This window comes from Scyliorhinus canicula, chromosome 1, assembly GCF_902713615.1.
Source record: "Scyliorhinus canicula chromosome 1, sScyCan1.1, whole genome shotgun sequence".
NCBI classification, from domain to species: domain Eukaryota; kingdom Metazoa; phylum Chordata; class Chondrichthyes; order Carcharhiniformes; family Scyliorhinidae; genus Scyliorhinus; species Scyliorhinus canicula.
Window position 1 is genome coordinate 11,748,225 of NC_052146.1, and position 24,170 is coordinate 11,772,394.

At 46.2% G+C, this 24,170-nt stretch overlaps 1 protein-coding gene across 2 annotated transcripts in view; it reads left to right on the forward strand.

The window, feature by feature from the left end:
• The window catches only part of gnb1l (guanine nucleotide binding protein (G protein), beta polypeptide 1-like), a 52,904-nt gene that overhangs the window by 3,787 nt on the left and 24,947 nt on the right, over positions 1–24,170 (forward strand). Inside the window, exons 2-3 of one of the 2 annotated variants that reach the window (XM_038809552.1) lie at positions 5,285–5,375; positions 13,621–13,753. In XM_038809552.1, the coding sequence (XP_038665480.1) occupies positions 13,638–13,753 (116 nt within the window). In that variant the 5' untranslated portion in view covers positions 5,285–5,375; positions 13,621–13,637. The remainder of the gene's footprint in view (positions 1–5,284; positions 5,376–13,620; positions 13,754–24,170) is intronic. The other variant, XM_038809645.1, reaches the window with a different exon arrangement.

The following is a 24,170-nucleotide window of genomic DNA, read 5'->3' on the forward strand; positions in this document are numbered from 1 at the left end:
TACATGGCAAATGAAACAATATTTTCAGAGGTTAAATCGATGAAGTCACACAATGTACAAGAGTTCAGTCTATAGATTTAGTCTTTGTGGTGGGCGACGGATTCTTGTTGATCGTCGCAGAGGTGGATCAGGAGCCGCCTGCACTTGGATGGGCGGGATTGCTGCCATCGCGGTGGTCGCGGGGGCCGGCAGGATTGCTGGTAGATTGGTGGCCTCATGGTAGGGTACGTCCGGAGGAAGCATCGTAGGCGACGGGGCACTTCGGCCAGGTAGCGGGCGTGGAACTCTTCGCAGTGCCCGTCTTTTGCACCACAGCAGGGAGCCATCAGCTATGCGGACAAGGAACGATCTTGGGGGCACTTGTTTGATCACAACAGCTGTGGCTGACCAGCCGCCCTCAGGCAACTGGACACGAACATGATCAGTAGGGGCCAGCTCGGGTAGATCTGCGGCATGAGCATCGTATGTGGCTTTCTGTTGGGCCCATGACTGCTGCATTTTCTGTAAGACCGTAAGGTGGTCAAGGTCTGGAATATGGATGGCTGGAACTGTGGTCCTCAGAGTGCGATTCATGAGCATCTGCGCTGGAGACAACCCAGTGGACAGTGGGGTTGCCCTGTATGCCAGCAGTGCCAGGTTGAAGTCGGAGCCTGAGTCTGCAGCTTTGCACAGCAACCGCTTTACAATATGGACCCCTTTCTCGGCCTTCCCATTTGATTGCGGGTAGTGGGGACTGATGATTACGTGACGGAAGTTGTAGGACTGTGCAAAATCAGACCATTCTTGGCTGTAAAAGCAAGGACCGTTGTCGCTCATTACCGGTATCCCATGCCTGGCGAATGTTTCTTTGCAGACTTTGATTACCACCTTCGACGTGAGGTCGGACAGTTTCACCACTTCTGGGTAACTGGAGAAGTAGTCGACCAGGAGTACGTAGTCACGCCCCTTGGCGTGGAAAAGGTCTACACCGACTTTGGACCACAGAGAGGTCACGATCTTGTGCTGCTGCAATGTTTCTTTGGGTTGAGCTGGCTGAAACTTCTGACTGTATTGGCAATGTCCTGGCTGATGCCCAGCCAATAGACCGCCTCCCGAGCTCTGCGTCGGCATTTCTCGACCCCAAGGTGACCCTCATGGAGTTGGCCCAGCACCATCGCCCACATGCTCTGAGGAATTACGATCTTGTTGAGTTTCAGAAGGATGCCTTCCACCACCGTCAGGTCGTCCTTTACGTTATAGAACTGGGAACATTATCCTTTCTGCCAGCCACTGGTAAGGTGCTGCATCACACGCTGCAGCAGAAGATCCTTGGCCGTTTCCTCATGAATTTGGACCACCCGTTCGTCAGAGGCCGGAAGATTGGTGGCACACAACTGCACTTGCGCTTCTATGTGGCAGATGAAGTCACTTTGTTCACACGGTGTGGTAATGGACCTGGATACAGCATCTGCAACGATCAGCTCTTTGCCTGGCGTGTAGACCAGTTTGAAGTCGTAGCGGCGTAGTTAAGAAGAATTTGCTGTAACCGAGACATCATGTTATTTAAATCCTTCTGGATTATGTGGACTAGAGGCCTGTGGTCCGTTTCTACCGTGAATTTTGGCAGGCCGTAAACATAGTCGTGAAACTTGACTATCCCTTTCACTCCTTCTCAATCTGAGCGTACCGTTGCTCAGTGGGCGTCATGGCCCTGGAGGCATACGCCACTGGAGCCCAGGACGAGGAGTCATCCCGCTGAAGGAGCACCGCCCCAATGCCGTCCTGGCTTGCATCAGTTGATAACTTGGTTTCCTTGGCTGAGTTGAAGAACGCTAGAACTGGGGCAGTAGTGAGCTTTGATTTCAGCTCACGCCATTCCTCTTCATGCGTGGGCAGCCACTGGAATTCCGTCGACTTCTTGACGAGATGGCGGAGGGCCGTGGTGTGGGATGCCACACTGGGAATGAATTTCCTGAGGAAGTTGACCATCCCGAGAAAGCGGAGGACTGCCTTCTTGTCCTCCGGGATCTTCATGGCGTTGATCGCCGCGACCTTGTCGGCATCTGGCCGCACGCCCTGCTGCGAAATGTGGTCACCGAGGAATTTGCTATCCTATTGACCAAATGAGCACTTGGTATTGAGCTGGTATTCTTTGGAATACCTTCTTGAGGTGAGCGATGTGTTCCTGGGGCGTTGTGGACCAGATAATTACGTCGTCAACGTACACTCGCACCCCCTCGATGCCCTCCATCATCTGCTCCATGATGTGGTGAAATACTTCGGAGGCAGAGATGATGCCAGAGGGCATCCGGTTGTAGCAGTAGCGAACGAACGGGGTGTTGAACGTGCACAGTTTGAGACTGGACGCGTCCAGTGTATTTGCCAAAAACCCTTGGCGGCATCCAGCTTAGTAAAGAATTTGGCATGAGCCATCTCACTGATCAATTCTTCACGTTTCGGGATTGGGTAATCCTCCCGCATGATGTTGCGGTTTAGATCCTTCGGGACAATGCAAATGCAAAGCTCCCCTGACGGCTTCTTTATGCAGACCATGGAGCTTACCCAGTCTGTGGGCTCTGTGACCTTCGATATGATGCCCTGGTCTTGGGAGGTCCTGTAATTGCTTCTTCAGACGATCCTTGAGGGGAGCCAGCACCCGCCGTGGTGCATGAATTACAGGGGTGGCGTTCGGCTTGAACAGGATTTTATATCGGTATGGGAGCATGCCCATCCCATCGAATACACTGTGGTACTGCGTGATGATGTCATCTATGTCGGCTTGCAAGTTTCCCTCAGGCGAGGCCGTCGCCGGTGATGATGACATGGTGTGGACGCGCTGAACCAGGTGCAGGAGCTTGCAGGCTCGAGCACCGAGCAGGGATGCTCTGTCAGGCCCGACGATTTCAAACTGCAGCGTCGCCTTGATCGCCTTGTTGGATATCCCTAGTTGACACGAGCCACTGGCAGCTATGGCATTGCCATTGTAGTCAAGGAGCTGGCAGGCCGGTGGAAGAATACTTGGTCTGAAGCAAATGGTGTCGAGGTTGGATTTTGAGATGAGGTGCGCCGGTGTCCAGTTTGAACCGGATGCGAGTCATGTTAACTGTGAGGACAGCACACCTCTTGTCATCGGGATCCACACTGAGGATGGAGAGGCGTTTCGCCGTTGTGGTGGAAGGCAGCGCATGTGTCGTTACGATGCCCACCCAGTATGGGAACTTGAGGCACTCAGCATCAGGGTCTGTTGGGCTGTCGGGATCGGAATCTGGCATGCCTTGTTGTATTGAGCGGACAGCTCAACTGGGGTCGCTGGCTGTTGAGCGGTGGAGCAGATCTGCAGAGGGCTGCGTAGTGCCAAGCTTGCCACACTGTAGACACCGGCGTCCTTTTGCCGGATATTGCCGCTTTAAGTGGGTGGAGCCACAATTTGGACACGTCATGACGCCGACGTCAGCGCGTTCCGTGCGCCATCGCGCATGCGCAGTGCGGTCAGTCGACGTACGCACCTGCGCAGTCAGGTTGTCGGCCTCGTCGTCCACTCAGTCGTGGCGCGCATGCACAGGGACCCGGGAAAAGCCCGCGAAACGGCCACTCTCCTCGATGCTCAGGTCCTGCATCTGTGCGATGGCCTACACCCGTTCTGCCTTGTGGGAGGCCAGCTTTGCAGTCTCTGCTGTCCTGATACGGGAGTAACAATTCTTAGCATGCTCGTGGACAACGCACGTCTCGATAGCGACAGGGAGGGTCAACTGTTTGACTTTCAAGAGCTGCAGCCGAAGGGAGTCGGAGTGTACCCCAAAAATGATCTGATCCCGGATCATGGAATCAGTTGTCGAGTCATTGTTACATGACTGCGCGAGGATGTGTAGATGGGTCAAAAAGGACTGAAAAGGTTCATCCTTACCCTGAAGCCTCTGCTGGAAAACGTACCGTTCAAAGCTCTCACTCACCTCAATATCGGAGTGGCTGTCGAACTTCAGCAGGACTGTTTTGAATTTCGTTTTGTCTTCACCTTCAGCGAACGTAAGGGAGTTGTAGATGTGGATGGCGTGGTCCCCCGCTGTGGAGAGAAATTGCGCTATCTTCCTGGCATCCGATGCTGCTTCGAGGTCGGAGACCTCGATGTACAAGAGGAACTTTTGCTTGAAGATTTTCCAATTGGCGGCGAGGTTGCCGGAGCTGCGGAGCTGCGGAGGAGGCTGGATGTTTTCCATGTCACCGGATGGCTGTCTCAGTGGCTGGATCCCGAGAGAGCGGGAAACCTAGTGCCCTCTGGCTTTATAGTGGTAGTGTCCTGTCTGGTGATTGGCTGCTGGGTTCTGTGTGCTTACTGGTCATCCCGTGTGTCAATCACTGCCTGTCTGCACTTCATTATATACAAGAGTGTATATTATGACAGCAGGCAATGAAGAAGGGTACCCCTAAATTTATGCATATTAAAATAAATATTAAGCAAGTAAGTGAATTAATATTTTCAATTAATTTACTTTGGTTGAAGAACATTAATTCGTAAGAGGAATCAGCCACTTGGCCCCTTGAGCTAGTCCTGTCATTCAGTGTGATCATGGTTGGTATGAACCTAACTCCATATACCTGCCTTTGGTCAACAAAAATACAAATTAACAATTGATCTTGCATCAATTTCCATTTGCAGGGAAGATCCAAACCGCCGCTGCTATTTGTGTATCAAGATTCAGCGAGTTATCTGTGGTGAAATAAAACTCTTAACAACGGCGTGTGAGACCAAAACCGCAGTTATACTGCCAATTCCGGGTCAGTGTGAAGTGTTTTTGGATGGCCATCGATGCAGCAGTGGCAGTGAGACCCAGGAACACACACAGATTATTGTCTGACCGCCTGGGTTTGGCTCTATTTGAATAGAACTTCTGTCTGGGGTGTGAGACCATGTTGACAGAAGTGACCACCTAGAAGCATTGTCAACTTAGTGCAGAGTATATTTAATGTATCATTTTAGTAAACCCATGCTGCAAACCGCGAAGATAATCTATCCTGAGGTGTGGTGCCAGAACTGTTCGCAGTACTTCAGGTGTAACCCAGGCATTGTGTAGCTGTAGCACATGGCTGTCAAGTTTCCAATCTTATAACAGCGATTACATTCCAAAAAACACCTCATTGTGGCTGGAAAGCAAGTCGGGAAATCCTGGGATCGTACAAATTGCCATAGAAATGCAAGTTCAGTTATTTTTTTTGCATTTGCATAGACTTGATGATAAAGTTGCAATGCACAGATTAATGTTGATACTAGTTGCTGTGGAGAACTAACTGAAGACTTTCTGTTTGCTAGGGGTATTTGAAGTACAAGTTGCCTTCACATCATAACTGACCACCAACAAGAATATAATTAATATTTTGGAGTGAAAAAAATAATAATATAGGTATGTAAAATGAAGTTACTAGATCTTTATTAACATTAAATATGTTTTGCTTAAAGGAGCAGTATGTTTTATGCTCTTATTAATATGGTACGTATAATATATATATAATATATGAAATTGTTGCTTACAAAGTGATTTCAATCCAGGGCATATTTATGATGTTTTAATGCCAATGACACAACTGTGTATAAGTTATCACAATCTCAAGACTTACTTTTGAAATGCAATCACTTGTTAGGTGGATAAACTACTCCTCATAGAACCATAGAATCATAGAATTTACAGTGCAGAAGGAGGCCATTCGGCCCATCGAGTCTGCACCGGCCCTTGGAAAGAGTACCCGACTCAAACCCACGTCTCCACTGTAACCCAGTAACCCCACTTAACCTTTTTGGACTCTAAGGACAATTTAGCATGGCCAAAGCACCTAACCTGCACATCTTTGGACTGTGGGTGGAAACCGGAGCACCAGGAGGAAACCCACGCAGACACGGGGAGAACGTGCAGACAGTGCACACAGACAGTGACCCAAGCCGGGAATCAAACCTGGGACCCTGGAGCTGTGTAGCAACTGTGCTAACCACTGTGCCACCATACTCTTAGTACTATTTAAGCTCCAACATTAACAATTATGAAAAATGAAAATCGCTTATTGTCACAAGTAGGCTACAATGTGAAAAGCCCCTAGTCGCCACATTCCAGCGCCTGTTCGGGGAGGCTGGTACTGGAATTGAACCGTGCTGCTAGCCTACCTTGGTCTGCTTTAAAAGCCAGCTATTTAGCCCAGTGTGCTAAACCAGCCCCTGATTATCTAGTTAATTATAGCTAATATTTGGTTTAAGGACATTATTTTAATATTTGGATATTACAGTATATATAATTAGGATCTCTTTTTTTTATTCCTTCATGGGATGTGGGCGTTGCTGGTTAAGCCAGCATTTATTGCACATCTCTAATTGCCCTCGAGAAAGCTGCCTTGAACTGCTGCAGTCCAGATGTTGTGGATGCATCCATAGTGCTGTTAGGAAGGTAAATCCAATGGGCAGCATGGTGGCCTAGTGGTTAGCACAACCGCCTCACGGCGCTGAGGTCCCAGGTTCGATCCCGGCTCTGGGTCACTGTCCGTGTGGAGTTTGCACATTCTCCCCGTGTCTGCGTGGGTTTCGCCCCCACAACCCAAAAATGTGCAGAGTAGGTGGATTGGCCACGCTAAATGATTAGCATAAATGCTTCACAGCTCCAGGGTCCCAGGTTCGATTCCCGGCTGGGTCACTGTCTGTGCGGAGTCTGCACGTCCTCCCCGTGTGTGCGTGGGTTTCCTCCGGGTGCTCCGGTTTCCTCCCACAGTCCAAAGATGTGCGGGTTAGGTGGATTGGCCATGCTAAATTGCCCGTAGTGTCCTAAAAAGTAAGGTTAAGGGGGGGTTGTTTGGGTTACGGGTATAGGGTGTATACGTGGGTTTGAGTAGGGTGATCATGGCTCGGCACAACATCGAGGGCCGAAGGGCCTGTTCTGTGCTGTACTGTTTTTAAAAAAAAAAAAATTTTTTAATTGCCCCTTAATTGGAAAAAATAATTGGGTAATCTAAATTTTTTTTAAAAAGGAAGGTAAATCCAGGATTTTGACCCAGCAACAGTGAAGTAATGGCAAGATATTTCCAAGTGGCTTGGGGGGGGGGAGATCTTCCAGGTGGTGATATTCCCTTGTACCTGCTGCCCTTGTCCTTCTAAATGGTAGTGGTTGTGGGTATGGAAGGTGCTGACTAAGGACGCAGGGTGAGTTCTTACAGTGCATTTTGTAGATGGTACACATGGTTGCCACTGTGCTTTTGTGGTGGAGGGAGTAAATATTTGGAGAAAGGATGCCAGTCAAGCGGGTTGCTTTGTCCTGGATGGTGTCGAGCTTATATTGTGTTGCTGGAAATGCACTCATCCAGGCAAGTGGGGAGTATTCCTTAACACTCCTGACTTGTGCCTTATAGATGGTGGACAGGCTTTGGGGTGTCGGAAGGTGAGTTACTCACTGCTGGATTCCTATCCTCTGAACTGCTCTTGAAGCCACAGTATTTATATGGCTAGTCCAGTTCAGTTTCTGGTCATTGGTAACCCCCAGGTTACCGGTGAACCCTTACTTCTAGCTCACAACTGCTCAGTAAAGTAATGGAAAACTCTGTGACTGTTCTATTGCAAATATAAACTTCCCCTTATATTGCTTTGAACTGAGAGAAACTTGAACTTTGTTTGCAATTTTTTTCTAAGTTATTTGAACAATGCTGAGTGATATATCTGCTGTGTTTAACTTTTGCTTCTCCTAATTTTATTAACCTGACTTGTAACTGTTACCCTAGCATGAGCAGTCTGAAAGAGAGATTGGGAGTTTATTAACGTGGGAATCTCTGGCAGTTGCAAAGTGTAATTCATGGAGAAGAGCTGATTGGAAATACCACATATTAGTTCACGGGTAGTTTGGTCTTCCCTTTGAAAGTGTTCCTTTGCTTTGGGCACAAGAAAACATATTTGGGTGCGTGATTGACTTGTAACAATCCCATTAATCTCTGAGAACCTTGTGACATTTTGTTTTTGGACTCACTTGTGCAGTCGCTCAACCCAGTTGTCTGGTAGCACCAGAGCAAGTGCAGTACAGACCTATCTTGAATTTTGTTGCCTTTGGGCAGTAGACAGTGATGAGTTTTAATTTTGTACCGTTGGCACTAGATTTATCAATATTTGCAATACCAGTGTGCCAATTTTTTTTATAAGGTTCATTTTCAGTTTCTCTAACAGGTGCTACTTTATTCAATGTGGGTGGGCCGATGGAACCGTAACTGCATGTTCCCACCCACCTATAGTTTCTGACCTTGTTTCCCAGACAGTGTAGGATGCAGGGAGGCAGCATTGACTATCGCCTATGATACTGGCGAACAGCATGTTTCCTTTCCTAATGTTTAAAATAGTCCCAACATTTAACAGTATCAGTGGATTTAATTATCCATGTTTAAGGGAACGGATGACATTGCTGGGAAATAGAACATTATGTAGTATTTAGGAGTGCAGTTCTTCCCAAGAGGATTTCCCATATGGCCATGGACAAATATTTTGTTTTGTGAATCCAGACAATTGAAGATGTCCACTTTCTATATGTATGCTTTGAACATGAATGCTGACTGTCGACATGGGTTTACCAGAGGAAAATATCAGGGCACCAAACTAAAAAAACAAATATTCGTATGATACCTCACCCTTGAGAGTTTTTCCAGCTGAAATGACAGGGTGTGTTTTTATTAAAGGACCGCAGTTCTGCAACATTTTGTTTTCTTGTTTATTGATAAAATCTGTTAGTAAGGAATGGGAGGTTGATGGTGCTGGTTCAGGTACCTGCTGTAGGTGACACCGGTTTTTACATCATGAGCACCATCTGAGGCAGCATTGTTAGTCAGAATGAAGTCGATAGCAAGGAGCGATATAGGATCAGAAGGCATAGAGTCTCTGTGGGTAGAGTTGAGGAATCGCAATGGTAAAACGACCCTGATGGGAGTTAGGTACAGGCCCCCTAGCAGTACTAGTCAGGATGTGGGGCCGAAAATAAATCAAGAGATAGAAAAGGCATGTAAAAAAAGGCAATATTACAATAATCATGGGGGACTTCAATATGCAGGTGGACTGGGAAAATCAGGTTGGTAGTGGATCCCAAGAAAAGTAATTTGTGGAATATTGAAGAGATGGTTTTTTGGAGGAGCTTGTGACAGAGCCTCCTAGGGAACAGGCAATTCTGGATTTGGTGATGTGTCTTCTGCCTCCCTCCCTTCTTAAACAGAGGTGTTACATTAGCCACATTTGCGAACTCTGTGAAATAATGCTATTAGCTCTTTTATGCTAACCGAGGGGGTCGATGGGGGTTCCGTTTAAGGTTGCGTCTGAAAGATGTCACCTTGGACAATATAGCATTCCTTCAATACAGGAATCGCACAGGCTTCTGGGCATTATCTGTGCAATATAACTCTCACATGCTACTTCTGGAGTACTTTTAGGCTTCACAATGGTTCACAAAGAATTTCCAATAATGTATTTGTTAGAAGTTGGAGGGGGGACGTTGCCATGCTTTTGTTTGGCTCCAGGACCTTTTGTTTTGTACGTGAGATATTGCCCTGTTGTAAAAAGCACCTGCTGATGCTTCACTTTGCAAAAGAAATGACGTGCTGCTGCAATTTGCAAGACCCCTTATTAGACATCTGAGAATGAATTTTTGCGACTTTTATTAAGGAATCAATTTCCTTACTATTTAGGGAGTAACTCCAATATTTTTCCCCATATGTTACCAGGCCACAATTCAGCTATTCTAATTCCTAATGAGCTTCCTAATGCAAGATCTGTAACAGCACCACCCAAACAGTAGACTGGAGGTGTTACAAAGGTAGTTTAGATAATTCCTCTGCTGGTGAATTCTGCTTCTTAACCAGTGGGACATGCAGAAGTCGGATCCAAGTCCCAGTTTGATATCGCTCGTTCCGATAATATTTTAATTTCAGAATTAAATGGTTGTCGATTTTGCTGTGCATGAATAGTTGTTGAATGAACATCTGTTTTGGTGATGTTGGTCGAGGGACTCAATAAAACTCGTATTTTCAAGAAATATTTGGTCTCAGTTTGGTGTGTTCCTCGGTTCCTCTTTCTGATTTATGTCTGATTTTAAATGCAGGCGTATTCCAATGAGATTTGCAAGAAATTTCAGTGTTGCTTGATGTTGGTGGAATGGCTATGTTTTCAGGTCTACCTTCCAGGCTGTGAGGATATTTGCAGACTTTTATAATGGAGTGGAGTTGTCCTGTTTTGGGCCAGCCTTTGTTCGCAGTTCAGTGCGAGCACTGGTTTCTGGCTTGTGGTCTCAGGATATGTGGTGAGGGATTAATGATTGAGGCCCATTCATTGCAGGTTTTATCTGGCTGTGATGATTAATTGATTGCTGGGAACAGGTCCAATCTGAAGTTAGTTATTTTCAAGTCCCAAGTGCTTTTACAGTAACTTTTGTAACTTTTTGTGTACTGTTGTCTCATTTGCGTCCAATCAAAATAAAAGTGACATTGATCAGTATTTGAGAGTAACCTCAGTTCTTGTCAAAACGTTTACGAACTGGAAGTCAAATTGGCAAGATTCTTATGTGTTGACTTTGAAAACTTCCTCAAATTTCACCAGAATCCCTGTTTTCAAACTTTATCTAAATCCCCGGCTTGCAGATTCCTCTAAAAATGCTCATGCGTAACGCAATCATGGCTGTTTGATTCTAATCAGTCCATCCGACCTTTGTCAAAATGCGGGACTTGTACAGAGTCCATTCTGCTGACAGTGATCATTTTTTCTTTTACTCTTTACGCCATGTTTTGCTGCGAGTGCGTTTTAATGGTTTGGTGTGCCATTTACCCAATTTTCACGCACAATAGCTAATCAGCATCTTTCTGGAGAGGTAATTTGTGAAATAATGTAGGGGTCAAGGGTGTCACTGTCAGTCTTATGGTCACATCCACCTCTGAGAATGCATCGCTGGCATGCGGCTGTGTGACCTGGATCTTTGAAGCCTGGAGAAATTGCCAAGCAAGTCCTTCCAAAGGCCGGGCTTGATAGTGGTTTCAATTCAATCGGGGTCTCCGGTCTCTTAGGTGCTGACAGAAGCCTGGGCATGTGATTATTTCTGATTTAATAACATGAAGGGGAAGCGAGCTTTGGCTGATAATTAGGCCTAATTAGTGAGAATGTGTTGATGGACAAGCCATCATATGGTCACAAGGAAACAAACTTTCTTTATCCAAGGCTTAGAGTCAGATTACAGTTCCTGTGTTATCTGCTTCTGCTGACTACAAGGCTGGCTCTTGGTTACTTCTTCAAAGAGGAATGGGATCCTACAATATATGGGATTGGGATGAGAATATTGAAAAAGAAAATCTCTTTGATTCATTCCAACTAAATTAATTCCTCCCCCCTCCAAACCTGAAATTATCGCTGTCTTAAAGTTTAGATGACAGAAGTGATCCAGTTTCAGTTTTGGGATTGTGATGAATGAGAATCCGGGCTCAATTTATTACTCATTTACTCCGAAGCTGCTTATTGTTTTATACGAATATAGTGTGGCTCACGTTTTGTTGGATTTTTTTCATGTGCTTTCCTTGCGTCTTTGTAACCTGCAGGCCCTCGGTACGAGTTAAGAAAAAGTGAAACAGGTGCTGGGTTCTGATTAACTTCAGTAGTCTTCACACAGTAAACCTACAGCTTAAAAAGTGAACGTTTTTATTTACAAATTAAGGCAATATATTGCAGACCAATTTCTGTGAACCGTCTCGTGCTGTACAAAGTTTAAAATATTTGAATATCAAACCATGTGTTAAGTTTTGATACCATGTTTTGAGATCTAGATATTATGTCCAAGTTACTGTGCGATACATAAATATCAAAGGTGCTTGACTGCTAATGATGTCGTATTAATCATGACATTTTTTGGCAATAATTATTTAGCCATGTTAACCAGGTGAAATTAATTGCTTTGTGTAACATAAAAGTAGCATTTCTTGTGTTTGGTCCGTTGTTGATAAGTGAAAGCCTTTTAACCAAACCTCCCCTCAAATGAGAAATTAACTGGCACAAAATATACTCCCCAACATTTAGGAGTATATAGCTGTGAGAACAAGCATCTTAATCGCTCGACGTTTACTTAGGAAGCAATCCTGGCGCTGGTCTTAATTAGGGAGGCTGGGCTGACAAATCTGCGTGGCTGACAGATTAGCAATGCACAATTAAGCGAGGGCTCCTTAACCAAGCACTATTCTAATCAAGACAGGATATCCAGTTCTGCTAGATGTTGCTGACATTCCCGAAGAAGCTAACTCATGAAGGTTTCGAAAATATCATGGGACTTTTTATTTGGAGGAAAATACATTTTTTAATGCCGTTGTTACACTCTTGGTCTGAGGAGCTAAATCAAACCGCCCCGAAGGAGGAGAAACAAAGTAGTTATGTTGTGTGCGACTTGCACCTGATTTCCTGTTTTTAGGAATGACACTTCAGGCAGAAATCACAACTGAATACGTATGGAATAAAAGTTAGTGGTTAACAGGAAACTGCAGGAGGCGGGGTCTGGGTAGGGCCTGAGGAGGCCACCTGCCAAATATTTTCTCAATATTTTGAGGAGGTGGGGGCGGGGGGTAGGGGGTTGAGGATGTGGGGTATAGGGAATCCCCATTATTCTGAGAGACCACCCTCATCTTTGGAGATCTTTGTTCATGAGGTGTCTCTGCTATTATTGGGCTGTTGACATCCTGCAATTATTTTCAATTGAAGTAGTTTGTTCTTCCCATTCTGAGATTTTTGGTTCGCTTTAAACCCCCTCATTTTGCACTCTTGGCTGTGTCTGCAGTTATCATTACTGTATTTGGTCACCTATTTTATTGGTTATACAGGGCTGTTATGTGTCCTGCCATTCTCCCTGCTTAGTTTGTGGATTTTCTAAAAGTATTGTTTGCATTGCTTTCCAATTTGTCAATCACATTACATTAGTAACATGATCTACAGGCTAGCACCTCTGGAATTCTGAGATCAAACGCCATTTTTTTTTACATATAATATTTACTAGCTTTGGGACGTAATATTAAATTAAAACTTGCCGGTCACCCAAATGTTTGTCAACTGTGCAACATGACTGCAAGGCACTTCAGGAGGAAATTTAACAGGTAAAATGCGTGGATGGATATTAGATAAAATTAACCTGGAGAAATGTGAGGTGCGGCTTTGAAGGGTAAAAGATAACCTGCTCTGTGTATGCTGATTTTGAACAAATAGAGGATGCATTCCCCCTCCAATCCCGTACCAGCCTTACCGAACAGGCGCCGGAATGTGGCGACTTGGGGCTTTTCACAGTAACTTCATTTGAAGTCTACTTGTGACAATAAGCGATTTTCATTTCATTCATTACAGCCATATAAGGAAATTACCTTGCCATGATTTGGCCATTCTCCTTAATTGCATGGTTAAAATCTGAAATTTACCAAACGAAAATTGTGAATGGAGATAGAACTGTATCTAACTGCTCAATTACACACGGGCTATGTCGTGATGTTAATGGTTTTTAAACATATATTATGCCAGCAGAACCTGCTTTGTATCGAAAAGGCAGCAACCGACATAGCTGGTGCATTTGAATTAAGGAACACTGGATTAATTTTTAACCCCCTGTTACATTGATAATTGAATGTTCTCTTCTGCAGATTGTCGTGGCAACTCTATGGCCCTGCAACCACCCGATCCAAAGTTTGTGCTTCGAGGGACTGGGGCTTCAGTAAATACTCTGCATTTCTGCTGCAGAGATCAGGAGGGCTGCGATCCTATACTCTTCTCGGGGTGAGAAACTTAATACGAAAGTAGCACGTGTGTGTGTGTAACTAATAAAATTGAGTGTTTCCCATTATGTTAAGGAGTCTGCTACCAGTGCTGGCATCCTGTGGGGTGCTTCTATTATGCAGGGAGATACTTAAGCAAACTTGCTGCAAACTGCTTATTGTGGCATTCCATTACAGTAAGAAGTCTTACAACACCAGGTTAAAGTCCAACAGGTTTGTTTCAAATCACTAGCTTTCAGAGCACTGCTCCTTCCTCAGCTGAATGCACTTCATTGTAGTGTTAACGTGACAGTCACCTGAGGAAGGAGCAGTGCTCCGAAAGCTAGTGATTTGAAACAAACCTGTTGGACTTTAACCTGGTGTTGTAAGACTTCTTACTGTGCTCACCCCAGTCCAACCCCAGCATCTCCACATCATGATTCCATTAGGCAGCAGCTTTTATTCATGACAGCACTGACCATTTTAAAATTTGCTGCACCCCACGCAAAGTACTATATATCCTCTTGTAAAACTCAACCCCATGATCTTGATCTGAAAAACATTTTTTAATGCACCTCATGTAAAAATTGACATTGTATTTTAGGGATCAAAGTCCACAAATTTCTGAACCTGAGTATAATCCTGGATATGTTAATGGTTCAATTTCATTAAAATGTATACATGCCAATGATGGGGAGTGCTGTTAAATAAATGAGTAAATGTTAGATAACTAATATTAGTTATCTACCTGGGGCTGGTTTAGCTCACCAGGCTAAATCGCTGGTTTTTAAAGCAGACCAAGCAGGCCAGCAGCATGGTTCGATTCCTGTACCAGCCTCCCCGGACAGGCGCCGGAATGTGGCGACTAGGGGCTTTTCACAGTAACTTAATTGAAGCCTACTCGTGACAATAAGCGATTTTCATTTCATTTCATTTCATTTCATATGGGTTCTTCAGTGTTGCTGGTTTTTACTTTATTTCGTTGTGATGGTGTCTTTTGGATTCCACTTGGGCCCAAATGAAGTAGACATGTCAACCAACCCCTTTAAAACATTACCTGTGTAAAAATCGGCCCGATGACTTTTAGCCTAAAAAAATTGGTCTCAAAAATTTTACTTTTATATGAATATATACGATTTATACTGATAAACCAATGTTGGGCATGTCAATGTGTAAATAATTTTCTGATCAGGTATTTTTTTGGAATGAGTGAAGGGGTATTATTTTTAAATACATCAGTTTACGAGGGAAACCAGTGCAGAGAAAAAATACAGCGCTGGGATATTGGGGATTATTTGAGAGCAATATTGCTAAAAAGGCTAATACTTGTCACTAACATGCCCTTGACAACTGGCCTGCCCTCTACTGGTGAGCAGTTTAATTCTTTGTGCTGCCCTTTGAGTCAGTAAGCTCTGAGTGCAATAATAGCTCTAAACATTTAGAGTCATGCAGTATAGAAGACCCCCATCGTTTTAGATAAGAATGGTTACAGATACTGAAATCACTGGAGTTTGGAAGAACATTGTAACAGGCGTAGGCTAATCCCGAAAGTCGTGCTTGTTAAGTGAATTGGACATTCTACATTCTCCTGTGTACCCGAACAGGCAGCGGAATGTGGTGACTAGGGGATTTTCACAGTAACTTCATTGCAGTGTTAATGTAAGCCTACTTGTGACACTTATTATTATTATTAAGCTTCCCAAGACGGTTCCTCCATTCAATTAGTGATACCGTGGCAGCTCCCCTTAATGCTGCTGTCCCTGTTCATATCGTTGGATTGCTGACTCACCAACTGCGCTTCAACCAAGGCCTGATGGGCCTGGGTGCAAAGCATTAGTAGAGCTGTTTGTGTACAGAGACAGTAAGGGCGCGATCCAATGGCCATGCTGCGCATGAAAAGCAGGGCGCCGCGGCGCTGCGTGGCTGAGGCCGGGAGACGCCGCTCCCGGGATCTACCTGGCTTTCAACGCCTCACGAGATCTAACGCGATCCCGTGAGATGTTGCGATGTAAATACCGCCCATTGTGGACAGGGTCACTTTTTAGCAAAGCTACATATTAGAGCGAGATAGCCAGTCTCACTTTAATGTGCAGGTTCCCAAGGTACCTTCGCCTCAGAGACCTCCCAGGGGGCGGGGGCCCTCCCAGGGGACCGGGGGGGACCCCCGGGTGCATGACCGGCCTTTGGGCAAGGTGGTCCCCTGGCACTGCTGGTGCCTCCCAGGAACCCTGGCACTGCCACCTGGGTGTCAGCCTGACACTGCCACTTGGGTGTCAGCCTGGCACTGCCACTTGGGTGTCAGCCTGGCACTGCCACTTGGGTGTCAGCCTGGCACTGCCACTTGGGTGTCAGCCTGGCACTGCCACTTGGGTGTCAGCCTGGCACTGCCACTTGGGTGTCAGCCTGGCACTGCCACCTGGGTGTCAGCCTGGCACTGTCAAGGTGCCATGCTGGTATTTTTTGTGTGCTGCCAATTGGGCCAGGGCTGCGTCGGGGGCCTCGGAGATCGGGACGCCACTTCTCAGTTTGTAGGTGACCTTGCATTTTTAAATAATTCTGTCGCATTGCAAATTGCAAGATTTCCAGTCAGTTCAAAGTTGAAAAATCATTTTTCAAAATTAAAGGGGAATAGCCTTGCGACAGACAGGGCAGCACGATAGCTGTAATAATCCACAGGAGGCAGGAGTCCCTTCACCACACCAATATTTATTTCCAATCACTAGATACAAGAGCAGCTCCAAACAGTGCTGCTAGCATTCCAGTCAACTTAAGACTGGGGCACAAAGCCTACACAGGTGCTTATATGGGCCTCCTCACTGAGCTATCATTGAGGGAGCTCATACTCCAATTGGCCAACCAATAATGCTAATTGGAGGTCATTACACCCTTCCCCCCCCCCCCCCCCCCCCCCCAAGGTCCGAGGAATTCCTGCCAGCTGGCATTCCTCTGAGCTTCTTCCTGCTCCTCATGTCCGGGTCTGTCACCTCTGTGTCGTCCGCCGGGTCGTTCTCCGACTTGGGCGGGGTGTACCTTATAGGTGCCCGTCTTTTTCTTGACGACCTCCTTGGAAGTTGTTCTTTCTCCTCCTCGGGGAGAGGTGTCGCGGCGGCCTCATCGAACGTGTCCATCTCCGACTCTGACGACTGGATGGCGGGGTCTGGAGAAATTGCTCGGGGCTGGGGTGGGTATCCTTTCTGTCTGGACTATCCCAGCTTGAGGCGGTCCTGCTTCGCCTGCCTCCAGGTGTGGTTCCGCTGCCCTTATTTGGTCTAGGTGTTTATTCAGCACCTTACCTCCTACCGAAACATCATAGGATATGGGCCCTGTTTGGGACTCTACCATGCCTTTGACCCACGGTGATCCATTCCCATAATTCTTGACCCAAACCAGTGCCCCCACCTGGAAATGTCTCTGCTGCCGACTATTATCATGCCCCCTGTGTTGGGCCTCCTGTTGTTTTTCCACTTTTCCCGTTAAATTTGGGAAAAGGAGACTCAGCCTCGTTCGCAGCCGCCTTCCCATTAAGAGTTCAGCTGGCGGTATGCCAGTTGTGGAATGCGGTGTGATCCTGTAATCAAACAGCCAGCGGGAGAGCTTTGTGTCCATTGATGCTGCCAGCTGCTTCTTGAGTTCCGCTTTTAGTGTCTGGACCGTTCTCTCTGCCAGGCCATTGGACGCTGGATGGTAAGGGGCAGTCCTGATGTGGCGGACTCAGTTTTCTTTATGGAATTTTCCAAATTCCCCACTTGTGAATGCCGTTCCGTTGTCCGACACCAATACCTCCGGAAGTCCATGTGTTGCAAACGAGGCCCTGAGCTTTTCGATTGTCGATGCTGTGCTTGCCGTGTTTACCCGGTGGATGTCCAACCATTTGGAGTGGGCGTCCACTGTCACCAAAAACATTGAGCCCATGAAAGGGCCAGCGTGGTCAATATGCAGGTGGGTCCTCGGTCTGCCTGGCCATTCACACGGGTGCAATGGCGCAGCTGGTGGCACACTTTGCCCCTGTTGGCACTCCTGGCACTGACGTACCAAGGCTGCTATGACTGTGTCCAATCCTGGCCACCAAACGTAGCTTCGAGCTAGCATCTTCATTTTAGACACCCCTGGGTGTCCGTGATGTAAGTCAGTTAAGATTGCCCGACGGCCCTGAGCTGGGACTATTACCCGGGCTCCCCATAATAGGATACCGTCTTCAACGGTTATTTGGTCCCTTCTGCTCCAGTATGGGTGCATCTGGGGCTCCACTGGTCTTTCCAGTTCCCCTGTTAGCAGTAAATGCTTCACCTTGGCTAAAACTGGGTCTTTTTGCGTCCACAACCGAATATGTTGTGCGTCCACCGGTAGGGTGTCCAAAAAATTTAGAGTCATTACTGTCTCCTCTACTTTCGGTATTAGCGGTGGGGTGTCCGGGAGGGGAAGTCTGCTCAAAGCATCTGCATTTGCTACTCGCGTTCCCGGTCTGTGCTCCAGAATGTTTCTATATGCCGCCAGTAGCAACGCCCAGCGTTGGATTCTAGCTGATGCGATCAGGGGTATTGACTTGTCTTTTAATAACCCTAATAACGGCTTATGGTCCGTCACTTTGGTGAATTTCCGCCCGTACAGATACTGGTGACATTTTTTTTACTGCAAATATCACCGCCAGTCCTTCCTTCTCGATTTGGGCGTACTTCCTCTCAGCCATCGCCAAGGTCTTCGAAGCATAGGCTATTGGCCGTTCTTTCCCATTCCTTCCTCTATGGGCTAAGGTGGCTCCTACCCCGTAAGGGGATGCGTCACAAGTGACCACTAACTCCTTCCTTGGGTCATGATGCTCTGGGACATTTTCGGATGACAGCTGTTCCTTAATGTCCCTAAATGCTCGGTTTTGGCGGGCGGACCATTTCCATTCTTGCCCCTTTTTAGTAGCTGGTGGAGGGGTTCTAGGATGGACGCCCTATTTTCAATAAATTTGCCATAATAGGTTACCAACCCTAGAAATGATCGTAGCTCCTGGACCGTGGCGGGAGCTGGGGCTTCTTTTATTGCCCTTACTCTGTCTTCTAATGGGTGTAAGCCTGACTCGTCTACTTTATATCCCAGGTACGTCACTTGTGGGGCCAGAAAAACACATTTTTCTCTTTTAAGCCGTACGCCTGCCTTTGCGAAACGCCTGAGCACTTCCTCCAGCTTCCTTAAGTGTTCCCTGTTCGTCCTACCCATGATTAAGAAATCGTCCAAATAAATCGCCACCTGCGGTAGTCCCTGCAGAATATTTTCCATTGTACGCTGGAATATAGCGCAGGCTGATGACAGTCCAAAAGGTAGCCTAGTATAACGAAAAAGGCCCTTCAGGGTGTTGATCATAGCGAACTTCTGGGAGTCCTTGTCCAGTTTTAACTGCAGGTAGGCGTGGCTCATGTCCAGTTTCGTGAACAAAAGCCCACCTGCCAAATTGGCATATAGGTCGTCTATTTTCAGGATTGGGTATTTGTCCAGCAGTGCGTATTTGTTTACCATCTGTTTGAAATCTCCACAGAGACGTATCGAGCTGTCTGGCTTCAAAATTGGTACCACCGGCGCTGCCCATTCCGAGAACTGTACTGGTCCGATAATGCCGTCGTGCCGTAACCTTTCTATTTCGACCTCTACCTTCTTCCTTAACGCGAAAGGTACCGGCCTGGCCGTACAAAATTTCGAAGGGCTTCTGGGTCCACGTGCAAAGTTGCTTTGGTGCCTTTGATTTCCCCCAAACCTTCCTGGAAGACCTCCAGGTATCTTTGGAGTACTCCACTCAACTGCCCGCTTCCACTCTGGAAACTTTTCATCCAATCTAATTTTAGGTCTTTCAGCCAGTTCCGTCCAATTAAGCTCGGTCCGGAGCCTTCTACTATCGTCAACAGTAATCTGAGCAATTGTTTCTCATATTCCACGGGTACATGCGACGTGCCTAGAACTTCCAGGGGTTCCCCCGTGTAGGTTTTAAGTTTCGTCGATGTTTTTGTTAGGGTTAGTGGCTGGAGTCCATCTTTGATTTTTTAAATGCTGCCACTCCCATTACTGATACGACCGCCCCCGTGTCTATTTCCATTATTGTCGGCCGACCGTTCACCCGTGGGGTAATCTTAATAGGTTCTGCTTTCTTCGTTGTAATATATCATTGTTCCCCTTCGGAGGAGGATGGGGCTTCTAGGTTGTGTACTTCCCTGCGTCCCCACCTGCTATTCCTCTTTTGCCACCTCCTTCTAGGGTTTCTGTCACTGTTACCCCACTCTGTCTGGTGCCAAAAACGGTTCTTCTCTGTTGGGGGAGCCTCAGCCGGTACTTCCCTCTGTCTCCAGTTAGTCCTAGCAGACTTGGAGGCAGTTCTGGGGTTTTCCTTTGGCCCTCTATTCCTCAGGCTTTTCCTGAGAGCGGCTATCTGGTAGCTGGACCCGTTGTGGTAGTCTCCCTCACAGGTATCTACCTCCATTGGCGTGCCCTGTAGTTCCTGCGCCCCACTTGCTAACTTTTCTAGGGACAGTGCGAGCTGTAACGCCTTCCTGCAGTCTAGCTGCGTTTCCGCCAACAGGCGCTTCTGTATTGTGAGGTTGTTTATGCCACACACTAACCGGTCCCGAAGCATTTCATTTAGTGTCGGGCCGAACTCACATTTTTCCGCCAGCCTTCTCAGGCGGGTCAAGAAATTCGTGACTGACTCCTTGTCTTCCTGCTTCGCTGTGTAGAATCTGTACCTACGCAAAATGAGGGGTGGTTTTGGGTCGTAGTGCTCTTTCACCAATTCCGTTAATTCTTGGAAAGAATTCGTGTCCGGCGCATCGGGATAAGTTAGACTACGCATAATGGTGAAAGCTGAGGGTCCGCACGCCTACAGCAGGATAACCCGTCTCCTTTCGTCCGTCAGTATATCATTTGCCCGGAAGAAGTAACACATTCTCTCCACATACTGGGACCAGTCCTCAACAGTCGGGTCGAATGCCTCTAACCTCCCAAATAACTGCATTTTTGAAATAGGAAGGCTTACCCTCCGAGTGCGGCAGCTGGTCTCCGCAAAGTTCTTTGTTTACCTCGTCGCCACTGTAATAATCCACAGGAGGCAGGAGTCCCGTCACCACACCAATATTTATTTCCAATCACTAGATACAAGAACAGCTCCAAACAGTGCTGCTAGCAGTCCAGTCAACTTAAGACTGGGGCACAAAGCCTACACAGGTGCTTATAAGGGCCACCTCAATGAGCTATCATTGAGGGAGCTCATACTCCAATTGGCCAACCGATAATGCTAATTGGAGGTCATTACAGTAGCATTGTGGATAGCACAATTGCTTCACAGCTCCAGGGTCCCAGGTTCGATTCTGGCTTGGGTCACTGTCTGTACGGAGTCTGCACATCCTCCCCGTGTTTGCGTGTGTTTCCTCCGGGTGCTCCGGTTTCCTCCCACAGTCCAAAGATGTGCAAGTTAGGTGGATTGGACATGATAAATTGCCCTTAGTTTTCCAAAATTGCCCTTAGTGTTGGGTGGGGTTACTGGGTTATGGGGATAGGGTGGAGGTGTTGACCTCGGGTAGGGTGCTCTTTCCAAGAGCCGGTGCAGATTCAATGGGCCGAGTGGCCTCCTTCTGCACTGTAAATTCTATGAAATTCTAATTCTATCAATAGCAGAACAGGCTCAAGAGGCTGCACCTACTCCTTCTATTTCTTAAGTTCTTATGTGGAAGTACCAGCGATCACCTACATTTTCTTCATTTGAACTGGTTGATTTCAGAAAATGCATTTCATCCCAGCATGTGACTGGAATATCAACAGTGAGTCTGAATACCAAGCCCAAAATGATCAATAAGGAACAGTCTGAATGGGCTGTTTACCCAGCCTCCATCTCGTGCGGATGTTTTCGTAAATTTGTCACCAAATTACATGTTTCACCTCTGCGTGCTAGGGCAAGGTAATAATCAAATTGTTTTGAGGGTTGAGTTGATTGCAAATTACTACCTAATTCAAGCTGCATTGTAATAGACCTTTTGTGCAAGTGGCCCAAAGAATAATTCCTAGTGATCTTTTTGCTCCAAAGTGGCAATTAAAAAATAATCGCGACTGAAGAAACAAAATTATAATTGCTACTGTCTGGCATTGTGGCATGGCATGGAGTTTGATGTGGGATTTGGACTAACGAAGCCTGTCAACAAACTATTGGGTTTGAGCACGCAGATCGCAGGTGATTTCCAACGTAGCCTCCTGCCATTATTTACAAGAGTATATTTAAAATCTTTCAAGATACTTCTCTGTCCCTTCCTGTTAGTGAATCATGCGGTCAGGTTTCTTCTTGCATTAAGTGTTGCTCATAAAAAAAGAATAAAGACTTACAAATGTTTTCCTCCAGATAGCTGTCTATTTTCAAGAGGGCTAGAAATAGCTCATTGTATTCATTGTTTCTTGTGGTCTCTATAGGGATTTTCAGGGTTCCAGTAGCACAGAATCAGAATTGTTTTGTCTAAGTCCTTTGCTTTCCTGCTCAATTTTTTAGGTGTCAGTTTAGAAGAAATAGAGGGGCGGCACGGTGGCGCAGTGGTTAGCACTGCTGCCTCACGGCGTCGAGGACCCGGGTTTGATCCCAGCCCCGGGTCACTATCTTGCACATTCTCCCCGTGTCTGCATGGGACTCACCCCCCCCCCCCCCCCCCCCCCCCCCCCCCCACAACCCAAACCACAACGCCTTTGACAAGGTGCCACACAAAAGGTAGCTGCATAAGATAAAGATGGATGGCATTAAGGGTAAAGTAGTAGCATGGATAGAGGATTGGTTAATTAATAGAAAGCAAAGAGTGGGGATTAATGGGTGTTTCCCTGGTTGGCAATCAGTAGCTAGTGGTGTCCCTCAGGGATCAGTGTTGGGCCCACAATTGTTCACAATTTACATAGATGATTTGGAGTTGGGGACCAAAGGCAATGTGTCCAAGTTTGCAGATGACACTAAGATGAGTGGTAAAGCAAAAAGTGCAGAGGATACTGGAAGTCTGCAGAGGGATTTGGATAGGTTAAGTGAATGGGCTAGGGTCTGGCAGATGGAATACAATGTTGACAAATGTGAGGTTATCCATTTTGGTAGGAATAACAGCAAACGGGATTATTATTTAAACGATAAAATATTAAAGCATGCCGCTGTGCAGAGAGACCTGGGTGTGCTAGTGCATGAGTCACAGAAAGTTGGTTTACAGGTGATTAAGAAGGCAAATGGAATTTTGTCCTTCATTGCTAGAGGGATGGAGTTTAAAACTAGGGAGGTTATGTTGCAATTGTATAAGGTGTTAGCGAGGCCACACCTGGAGTATTGTGTTCAGTTTTGGTCTCCTTACTTGAGAAAGGACGTACTGGCACTGGAGGGTGTGCAGAGGAGATTCATTAGGTTAATCCCAGAGCTGAAGGGGTTGGATTATGAGGAGAGGTTGAGTAGACTGGGACTGTACTTGTTGGAATTTAGAAGGATGAGGGGGGATCTTATAGAAACATTTAAAATTATGAAGGGAATAGATAGGATAGATGCGGGCAGGTTGTTTCCACTGGCGGGTGAAAGCAGAACTAGGGGACATAGCCTCAAAATAAGGGGAAGTAGATTTAGGACTGAGTTTAGGAGGAACTTCTTCACCCAAAGGGTTGTGAGTCTATGGAATTCCTTGCCCAATGAAGCAGTTGAGGCTCCTTCATTACATGTTTTTAAGGTAAAGATAGATAGTTTTTTGAAGAATAAAGGGATTAAGGGTTATGGTGTTCGGGCCGGAAAGTGGAGCTGAGTCCACAAAAGATCAGCCATGATCTCAGTGAATGGCGGAGCAGGCTCGAGGGGCCAGATGGCCTACTCCTGCTCCTAGTTCTTATGTTCTTATGTGCAGGGTAGGTGGATTGGCCACGCTAAATTTCCCCTTTATTGGAAAAAAGGGAAATTGGATGCTCTAAATTTATGAAAACAAAATTATAATTAAAAAAAGTTTCGAAGAAATAATTGGGAAAGCATGTTTATTTCTTGGGTGATGCTCAATCCTGTTAGATTTAAGACACGCAAGTCATGTGAGCCTTATTGTTTTCGTAACATTTGTGCCGATATTCCTCTTTTGTGGCTTGTTGTCAAAGTTGTTTTGTTTTTGGTTTCAAAATGTTTTTATCAATGGTCCTGTTGAGTAACTTGGATTGTTTTGATACATTGAACACTTTGCATATGTGCAAGTTGTTTTTCATACTGATGTTGCTTGAATCCAGACAGTGATTGACATTCAGACCAGTCTCATATTCCAATTTTGGTTTTAAAATTTCTTGAAGTGGGTAAGAGATATATGAAGTTTCATGGAACTGCTCCCACACTACAGAACTCTCGCACTCCGTAACTGAGGATGCTGGTGGTAACTCGAACACAAAGAGGCTCATATTTCAGATAGGGCTTGTTGGAGAAGGGGGCCAGAACATGCCAG